Below are 10871 nucleotides of genomic sequence, written 5' to 3'. Positions count from 1 at the left end.
GAATGCAATTCACACTAATTATTAGTAAAAGTTTACAAACATTAAAAAGTGCATAATAACATTTGTATCTGATAGGGCTGAAAAAAGACATGGAAAACACAATGCAAGGGCTTTACTTTTGTGATTGGTGGCCACATGATTGCAAGATAATTTTTTCCATCTGTTACAGCTCCATGCAGATAAGTTGTCCTCCAAATTTAAATAGTACCATACAGCACTCAGAAATTTGATTCCATAAGAACAAAATATTTCCTGTTCTTAGAATTATCTTGTATTCTCTTTCCCACTATCTTGATTCTCCAAAATCCTCATAATTAAAAAATTTTTTAAATGTATATTAGTGGGAAAAGTTCTCCAATGGAAAATAAAACAAAATTTGCAGATTGAATTCTGGTCTGTGCAGACACCAAACAGACTGAATTCAAGTAAAATTCACATTAATGGATATTTTCAAATGCCTGTTTAATAAAGCAAAGGACTCTTGATGAATTGGTTAGACTTAATCCATCAACAGTGAATCAAGGGGAAAGATTAAGTTAAAAAAAATTGTGATCTATCCTGTGTACACCACCATACTGTGGAGAAGGAAAAAGGCAGCCCTTTTAAAAATGAGTGGTATAAAAATTCACAGTAACGTACATTGTTTTTGTTTGTCATAAGCAATCAAAGAAGGGGGCAGTGCTGAGTGTCTATATTGTACAATACAAAACAGTGTAAATAACACAGCAGGAACACACAGATACATAATGCTAAAAACAGTGCTTTCTGGATGGTTCTTTTACTGGGTGAATACTTGGACCAGAGATATTTAAACTCTGGGGTTCAACCAACCTTTTGCAATTAAACACAATTAAATCCTCTGACATTGTGAGGGGCCAGATGCTACAGGAAGAATCATCATCTAGGTCTGTGCTACTCTCTACAAGCATTTTATCATATGGTCAAGTGAAAGGATCCATAAAAAAATGACATCCAAACACAAGCCACATGATTTCAACCATTGCTAAAGACAGAGGTAGAGAAAAGTCTGTCTGCAGCCACAGCCTCTGCCCCCATTTTTAATATGACAATGAGCAGATTCCTACAATGCAGCACAGCCATTTTTTTTCCCCCCTTTTCACTCTTGGGAACAAATTCATTCCAGCCAGGCCTGGAGATTTGAGACATTGTCAGCTGTTGATGAAGTTATCAAAGTGGGGTGTTAGCTTTCAGATTTTGCTGCTTCCCCTTGGGCTTCCCCACTTTGTTCTGTGGAATTTCGTTGTGCATCTTCTTCACCTTCTGTAAGAGACAATGAAAAAAGGGTAAAGGCAAATAAAAGCTATTTCTTATATTTACCAACTCTTAATATATCATATTGAAAATTTCAGAAATACTCAAAAAGTCATAAATTCTACAGAGACAAGTATATTTTATTGGTGATCAATTTCTCATGAAGAAAACAGTATAAGAGTTTCAAGGGCTGGCTAATTCTGATGCTAAGAACTCGGGACAGCACAAAATAATAACTCAATTTTTATAGTTGTTAGTGATCATCTATGCTTTTGATAAATAGCCAGGAAATCTCAAGGTCTGGTGATGGCACTTAATAGTTTCACAGATTGCAGAAATCAGTAGTGATTTTAGGCAGAAATCAGAAATGAGAAGCAACTCTACCGTTTCACTCCTGTCTTATTTTAAGAAATATTTAAAAATTTCATTTTCCATTATTTATAGTACTTGTTGATAACCCAGCTGATTTCTCAGAGGTTTAGTTAATTAAATTAAAAGCAACAGTGGAGGATGAAAGGACATTATGTCAGCTGGTCGGTCCCTTGCTGAACAGTTATCATGGCCTCTGGTCTGCCCTTATAGAACATATGTACAATGCCAATAAAACCAGCATCCTCAGCATCAATCTCAGCTCATGACATAGCAAGCACGGAAATTAAATAATGCTTTCTTTTCACATTAGGTAATTTTATCTAAAGTTCAAACTTACAAGCTGTAGGCAATCCTTGATTCAAAGATTCATATGTTTGCATGTATTCGTTCATCATTAAGCAACCAATAAATATTAGTGGATAAAATATTTTTGGGCGTTGCAATAACGTAAATTATATCAATGTTTGTTACCATAATTCAAATGGATAGAAGTGGACTGTTCCATTTCTTTAGATGGAAATGTTGAAAGGCAATTTCTCTTTTACTCTTAACAAGTATACACAAAACATTTCACTATACACCATACTTCCAGAAATTAAAAGCAGTACATAAATTATATCTATATCTATATTCTGATATAGATATATTCTGTTCTAAAGGGGTTCTCGGGGTTTACATTATATATTATATATCATGTTCATAAACTACTTTCATTATTACAACAATGAACAACCTCCCAAGATGTGCAGATGGCCTGAATGTGAGATGTGTAGATTAGCATGCAACCAGAACTTGATAAATAGGAAAAGCTCTTAATAACCAAAGGAATGAAGTCAAATTAGGGCAGATGCAAGACAGTAGAATATTTAAGGATGAAAGTGACTGCATAAATACAAGATGAGGAACTTGGCTCCCATGAGGCTTGTGATTTCTGGGTGTCTGGGGACACTTCCCAGGGCTTCTTAGCATAATGCTGCAATTACAGAGGTGTGGCTAAATAGATGCTTTTTAACAAGTCATGGTAAACATGGGACAGCAATATTGTTGAGTATAAATTAAAAAGAAGTTGAAACACTCATGAATTACAGAGGAAGTCCCTTACAATACTCAGCTACTAATATTTCGTTTGTCATTATATGTCAGTGTTGTACAGTTACTATTTTTAGTTCTTTGTACTTAGAATAATAAAAAAAGTTACTACCGCTTATATATTGCCTGATTCTGGACTTTAGGATTCAAAAAGAAACAGAAAAATTTTCAGGAGCCTGGAGAATGGCAATTAACACTTAGAAATGTTTAGAAGAGAAGACATTTAGAAGCATAATGATATTTGAATTATTTTAAACTGTTTAAAAATATAAAACATAAAATTATTTTATTATATTTGTTAATATAAACTATCAGTTTATTATTTCATTTGCTATATACCAAGTTAATATATTCTCTTGTATAAGAAAGGTCTTGATGCTGTTGAGTTTCAATTTCAGTGAGGAGAAAAAGAAGAAATGTAACTGTACTATGAATATATTGGGAGTGGCTAAAATAATGTATATTACTTAGAACAGAATATTAATATACAAATAAAAATATAAATCTTATAAAAGAAATTAATTAGCAACTTCTCAAAGACCATAGAAAAAATTTTACCTACCTCATACCACCAAATTGCAATAATTCCCTAAATCCTTTCTGAAGTAACTTCTGGTAGTAATAATAGGGAAACAACAAAACCTAAAGTATACATAGGTCTGTATATTCCAAGGTGGTGATGTTAAGTTTTATTTTCAATCTGAATTTTAAAAGACCAATCTGTGACCTGCTGACCTTTAGCCATTGAATAAAGTACTGTCCCTAGGTATTTTACGGTAATGTTGCTGTTTCATTAACATATACTCTGACTCAGTTTTCCAATAACTGGAAAGCTCTGCCATAAAAATTCTAATAGCAAAGAAGTACTGAATAGTTATCATGAGTCAGAAGCTGACTTTTCACGTACACAACACTGTGGTTCCTTAATTGTGAACTCCTCTTTTAATTTTAAAGGTTATTTTTGCACAAGATTTGTCAGAGAAACACATTTAGCTTTAATACTTGCAAAAGCTATGGATGAAAGAACTATTGGGATTCATTTAAATACTCAGAAGTACTTTGACATCTACATTTGCTTTACTTTTCCATTGGTAAAGTTAGATTGCTTGGGTAAGAAGAGCGCCAAGGCCCAATAATAAGACAAATTTTCCACAAACCCATTCTATTAAGAAGAGAAAACTGAAAGATCTTATTACCTAACACATTGATATAACAAACTATTTTACTCCCATTCTCAATAGAATTGATCCTGGAGACCCTTTTCCTTTGAAGTGGTTATTTGAAATGTTATAGGTGGCCAATACTGTCAAAGGTAGGAGCTCCAACTTTGTTAAATATTCTACATAGAAATTTCAGAGCTTTTATAGAGATTAGGATTTAAAAAAAAATTTAACGTTTATTTATTTTTGAGACAGAAAGAGACAGAGCATGAGCAGAGGAGGGTCAGAGAGAGAGGGAGACACAGAATCTGAAACGGGCTCCAGGCTCCGAGCTGTCAGCACAGAGCCCGACGCGGGGCTCGAACTCACGGACCGTGAGATCGTGACCTGAGCTGAAGTCGGCCGCTTAACCAACTGAGCCACCCAGGTGCCCCGAGATGAGGATTTTTTAAAACCCATGTGCTTTATTCATTGCATTAGTAAAATCAGATTAAGGATTCTGCATTTGAGTGGGAACCCTATAAAGAGAAGTCACTGAAAATGAAATAGGAGTGACTAAGGGATTAGTCCCTGACTTTTATCTTGTCTAAGATTGTTTATAACTCTACTAAATTATTTTCAAAGGTAGTTTTTCATGTTTTAATCCTACGCAGTGAAATGGTACAAATCATCTCATGTTCATAGAGAGATGTGTGTCAAACAACTCACCTGTCTTGTTGATATCAAGACCTGCTAATTTCAAGGCTAGTTCATTGCTGTTGCCACTTGCAGAGGAAACCAGGATATCATGTATTGCATTTCTTCTACCTGTTCTTCCAGAAGCAATGAAATCTGCATATGTAGTTTCCACATCAGTCATTGCTAACAAATATCCACATAGCAGGGACTACAAAACAAAGAAAAACTAATAGGTAAATATAATGTTGGTCGATGATAACATTTAACAAAGATGCTTGTTAGCTTACTGGTCTACAATATGAATGTTAAATAGTTGTCTTGCTTTCATGTTCAAAAAGCAAGTTATGCTTTAATTCTTGATCAAAGGTCAGGGAATTTTTTCTGTGAAGGCCTGACGGTAAATACGTTAGGCTTTGAGGGCTATATGGTCTCTATTCCAACTACTCAATTTTGTGATTATAATGCAAAAATAGTCAAAGTAAATGTGCTAAATACATGTGATAAACACACTGTGTTTGCAAAAATAGGAGTAAGAGCAGATTTGGCCTGAATACCATAACTTGTATTGGTATAGATCATAAAATTCTCCTTCTCTAATATCACTTTAGTCAGTCTTCAACTCCAGAGAGAACTTGAGATCAATGGCATACCAAAATTGGGGGTGGAATCGAAGTGGTCCATCCTAGACATAAGCAGAATGCAAGTTACACTGTCTACAGACTCTAAGAATGATAATGATCAAAATTCAGTTTGCTTTTTATTAGCACCATTAACCAGCAAGTCTAATCAATGTCAGTGACCAAATAACTGCCCCCAGTCCAGGAGAACAGCTCCCTTATGGTCCCCCTTGTTAAGTCATTGTTTGAGAGGAATAATAATATTTCTTGACTGAATCTTCGAAATAAAATTTTCAAGTTTAAAAAGGAGTCAATGAAAGTGAGTTTCCCCAAACTTGTGATACACATACTTAATTAAAGACTTAATGCAAAAAATATTTTCAAGGTAAAATATGATATGTGTAATAACAGAAGACCACCAAATGCAAATCTTTTAATATTTTCTGTTTAAATTTATGTCCTTCCCTAAAGGTCAAAAGAGGAATGGGTAGTAATATATAAAACAATAAACTTCTGTTGTACTAATTTGTTGAAACAGAACTTGAAAATAACATAATTTCGCTCCTATTCCTAAACATTCCAATTACATTTTACTGTAGTTTAAGATTAAAAACGCATCAATAGTCAAGAGAAAGGAATATTTTCAAAATGTAAGAAATATGGGGGAAGCAAAAATGGTGGACCCCATACATCATCATGGGCATGCACACTGGCACTCTGAAATAACTTGATGCCATCTACACTGTAATTTAGGATGGCAGTCAGTAAGTAGCACATTCTTTTAGGTTTAGTTCCCCAAAGCATATTGAGGAAGGAGCTGTTCTTTCAATCTGGAGAAAAGTTACATTTTGCTTCTTTAAGAGGAAGCTGAAACAAGAAAGAGGGAGGAATAGCATAATACACTTTTGAAATAGGAAATATATGTATACTACATGCTTACTGTGACTATATTATGGATAACATTGCTTTCCAGTCACTCACTATACCTACCATTATTTTGTAAGGGAATATGCTTTAATGGTTATTATTTTATTAAAATTTCAAAATGCTCCACAAAAGATCCTGGGTTAGTCATGGAGTGACTTTTGAAAATCACATGACCTCCTGGTCTTCCATTTTCTAATAAGTAATGGGACAGCTGAATGGCATGATAGTTAATAACAGCTCAAGTGAAGCTGTAAAAACAATGATCACTCAAAACTATCGCATTTCTAAAATTATGAATTTGGAGATTCCCTTTGTGGCCATAACCACCTACCATTTTTTCCCCTCTTACTCTTAATGAATCTGTTCTTCGCACTGGTTAAATCTTTAATTCCTTTAACTTTTTTTTTAGCTTTCTTTAGGTCCAGTCTGGATCAATTGCTGACCATTTCATGTAACTTCTTATTGGCCTCAAGAATCCCTTTGACCTACTCTCACCTTGATTTTCCTAAGCCTCACCTAGGAAAACAGCATGGTGCACTTTCTCTGATCTCATTACCTGGGTAGCTAAATGTTACCAGAAAAAGTTGCAAAATTGTGCCAATTGGCTCAACTGGAAATTTTTGACTCTATTATTAGTATACACTCTTGGTTGTTCAGAAATTCTTTTGTTCACCTCTAGTTGACTCCTCCTTTATGCTTTTCTCTGTGGGAAGGATTCCAAATGCTTCCCAGGCCACACAACCAGATACCCCCTGCCTTAAGAGATGATTTTGCATCTTCTTTCTCTGAGAAAATGTAGGACATCTGCTGTAAATTCTCTTAACTTTCTTCCTGTCTCAAACACATTTCTCTGTAAAACGCTATTCTTTCTTTTCTAGATGAACTAGCCGCTCTCTTTCTAAGGCATTCTCTTGATTCTGTTTCTTATCACCTCCTGTAGGACCTTGCTCCATCCATAATTTTTTTTCCTCAATAATTTGAGTTTTCTTTCTCCTCTGGATTTCTCCTGTAAGTTTGTAAGCATGTTCAAGTCCCCTTACTAAAAAAAAAAAAACAAAAAAAAAACAAGAACAAAAGGAAAAACAAAACAAAACAAAAATCAAAACAACTAAACCAATCATTTAACCAAACATTCTTTTCTCAATCTTTATAACTCTTTGCACTACCATCTCTTTCCTTTATTAAACTTCTCACAAGGGTTCAGCTACTTTTATTTTCTCATTTTCCTTGAACAAACCTTTAGAAGTGCCGTATTCCATTGGCTTTTATGTAGAATATTTTATGGAGATTACTTTGAAATGATCTGTATTAACATTAAGTAACTGATTAATTATAAAATTTCTTGCAAGTGCCCATCCTGTTTGAGCTCTCTACAATATATGACATTGCCAGTTACATTCTCCTTGAAACTCTCCCCTAGCACATACAGCAAACTACAGAGGCAAGATTATTATAGGTATTGTCATAAGTATTATTATAGCTATCTGTATTTGAATTTAGATTTTCCATTTAGTTGTTATGCTATATTTAATCTTCCTGTACTTAGTGTTTCATCTATAAACTGGGATAAATATACTTAGTTCTCAAGGTGGCTATGAGAATTTATGTGGATCATGTATCTAAAGAGCCTAACACAATGTTTGGCACATGGTAGGTAGGTGCTGATATAAAACAAACAAACAAACAAATAAACACACAAACATAAATACAACAATCTGTCGTCTTACTATCCTGGTTTGGCACCTGGTGGATAGGTGCTGAAATAAATAAACAAACAAACAAATAAAACAGTCTGTCATCTTACTATCCTGGTTTCATCCTATTTTGACTTTTGTATTCTTCACAAATTTCTTTTCCTAGGGGACATTTTTATAGGAACTTAGGTCAGTCCTTGACCTTTTTTTTTTTTTTTTTCTTTCTAACTTGAATAACTCATCTAATCCTGAGGCTTCTGATTCCTCACTAGGGATAATGCAAAAGTATGCATCTCTTTTTCCCAGGCTCCTCACACACAAGGTCAACTGCCTGCTAAATAGGTATTTTCACCTGGTTTTGCATAAGCATTTCAAATTCAATAAAAAAGACAACAACAAAACACAAATAGAGTAAACTGGCCTTACCAATACACTGTGTTGGAGCATACTTTTGCTTATTTCTCTCACTTGATATCCATGTCTAATAACTTGCCAAGTCATATTGATTTTTATTTGATGTCACGCATATTTACTTTCTGTAAAACAGGAAAAGCTCGTCCTGGGGTTATAGCTGAGTTTTTCCATAATCTGGAAAGAACCCACTTTTGTTGCTTTAAATTCAACTACTAGCTCTCATACTTTGTATGTTGCTGAATAGCATACACTATTTCTCCAGAGCTTCTCTGCTGGTGTATTGCTCAAGTCTGTTATTCCACCTGGAATGCCTTCCTTTAACAAATCTGCTCAGTGAAATGGATTTAGCCCTCAAAATTCAGCCAAATGCCATCTTCTCTCTGTCTTCTTTCCCCTGTCTCCTCAGCTGGCATTCCCACTGGCCTTTATTTGTGCCTGTACAAGGCACTTAAATTCTAAGTAGCACTGTCTTCTTCTAGACAGATCACAAGCTCTGACAAGACAGGAACTACATTTTAATGTTTTAATTACATACAATTCCTAGTAGAGTCCTTTGCACAAAGTCAGTGCTAGATAAAAGTATGTTGCATAGAATTGAACAATGAAGGGAAGAAATATATTACATCTTTCATTAGTAGCCACAGAGAACCTCCCTCTTCCCTGTTTATACTAAATTACCAAATCCTAAAAATCCAGAATTTTCACATGTACATAATCTGAGGACTTGAGAGTTCTATGGTCTGACCATCTTCACTTAACAGTTAGTTAAGTTCTGGAATGAAGGTCTAGAAAGTCCCAGTTTACTTTTTCTGTTTTACCAGATTGCCTGTATGCGAGTAAGGTATGAGTTTGGATAAAGATTTTGACCTTGGAGTAGTTTAATGTTATTTAGTTATAAAGATATTTTCATTATCTACTCTACCACCAATTAACCAACACAGTATCTAGGTTCTACATTACTTTGATGATTTAGAGTTTCACATGCACATCAACCTAATAAATGTTATGTCATAAAAGTTTCAGGAAAGGTGAGTTACAGGAATAAATTCATCCCACAATCACTGTTACTGTCTTTCACTCTTAGTCTCTTTATGGCTTTTTAAAACTCAGGCTTTTTTTAAAAGTTTTTTTTTTTTTTTTAACGTTTATTTATTTTTGGGACAGAGAGAGACAGAGCATGAACGGGGGAGGGGCAGAGAGAGAGGGAGACACAGAATCGGAAGCAGGCTCCAGGCTCTGAGCCATCAGCCCAGAGCCCGACGCGGGGCTCGAACTCACGGACGGCAAGATCGTGACCCGGGCTGAAGTCGGACACTTAACCAACTGAGCCACCCAGGCGCCCCTAAAACTCAGGCTTTTAAAAAAGCACAACTGGTATTATTTCCCATCTGATAAAAAAATGCTATGATGTATGCAAAAATATCCTCATTTTCAGATGAAGAAAATAAATCCCAGAAATAGTAAGTGATTGCTAAAGAATACACAGAACTATGACTTAACCCAGGTTGATGGGTTTTGCATAAAAAGGTACTGTATTTTGCAACAAAATCCTTTTTTTTTTTGCCATTATCATTTTTTCTTGGTAGACTGTCATAATAATACATGTGCCTGTGGGGGTTTAGTATCTTATTCACTTTGCTAATAGTAGTTTGAAGGAGATTTGAAATGTCAAGAATGAGACAGAAAAAAGTGGTGACATTTTCCATGAGAAGATATGAATTAAAAAGAATGTATACTGTGTAATGATTTGTATATCTGGGAATATTAAAAGATCCTGGCAGTATTTCTATTTATAAAGGGGGGAGCCAACAACTTAATTTGAATTTTCACATGGTATTCTCTTAAGTAACATGAACATGAAATAAGAAATAGGGTTATGACATATGTAAATGTATACTGTGCTCACCTTTAAAATGTGTATATATGGCTGTCAATTGGATTGAAAGACACTAATGATGATTGTGAGAAGAGTTTGTTACTATAAATTTCTCCTCTCCTTAAGCACTTATGAAACATATTTACTAGGTTGATACGCTAAGTACTGGACATTCAATTATGGTAGCCATTATAATTATTATTATAATAATAGTTATCACAAAAGTAGCATTTCATTTTTATTACATTTTATTTCTCCGGACAATAGACTTATTTTTCAGTAAAAAGAAAAATAGCTGACAAATAGCATACATATAAATACATGAATGAAGAATACAATTGTATTTTTAGACAAAATATATAGATGTTATGAACTCTCTTTTTTTCTCTCTCTCTCTCTTTCCATGGTTATATTTCTTTTAGTGAATTCCCCTTAGGTGCTCAAAAAGAGTTATTTTTACATGCAGGGGTAGCTATGTTATTTTTTCTTTCAGTTAAACATTTAGACACAGCTCTTCAGTTTAGTGCTATGACTATCAGAGACCGGAAATATCTTTTACACTGAATACTCCACTGTATAATGACTTGTAGTTTTGCTTAGATATTTTGGGGAACCTATTGCCAAATGATTATGTCTGATTGATACCTACCAAATAATGATAAAAGTTTTAAAAAAAATCTAATAAATATCAGCAGCTGGTAGACGTTTAAAAGAGTAGCAATTAGCACACATGGCCTTATAAAAAAAACTAATCAGAATAAAACCTGCAAAA

The 10871-nt window shown here is 34.3% G+C and overlaps 1 protein-coding gene across 1 annotated transcript; it reads right to left on the bottom strand.

Moving 5' to 3' along the window:
- Nucleotides 1-1201: 1201 nt before the first annotated feature.
- PKIA (cAMP-dependent protein kinase inhibitor alpha) lies at nt 1202-4752 on the bottom strand. The gene is made up of 2 exons (XM_047073851.1): nt 4602-4752; nt 1202-1281 (listed from the first exon to the last, which is right to left on the bottom strand). The coding sequence occupies exons 1-2, from the start codon at nt 4750-4752 to the stop codon at nt 1202-1204; spliced, it is 231 nt and encodes a 76-aa protein (XP_046929807.1).
- Between the last annotated feature and the right edge of the window lie 6119 nt (nt 4753-10871).

The sequence above is a fragment of the Lynx rufus genome, unplaced genomic scaffold (genome assembly GCF_022079265.1).
Source record: "Lynx rufus isolate CCGP_SWC_20201006 ecotype Redwood Valley unplaced genomic scaffold, mLynRuf1.p SCAF_12, whole genome shotgun sequence".
Classification (NCBI taxonomy): Eukaryota; Metazoa; Chordata; class Mammalia; order Carnivora; family Felidae; genus Lynx; species Lynx rufus.
The sequence above is the reverse complement of the archived record's forward strand: the minus strand, read 5'-3'. Positions and strand labels throughout refer to the sequence as shown.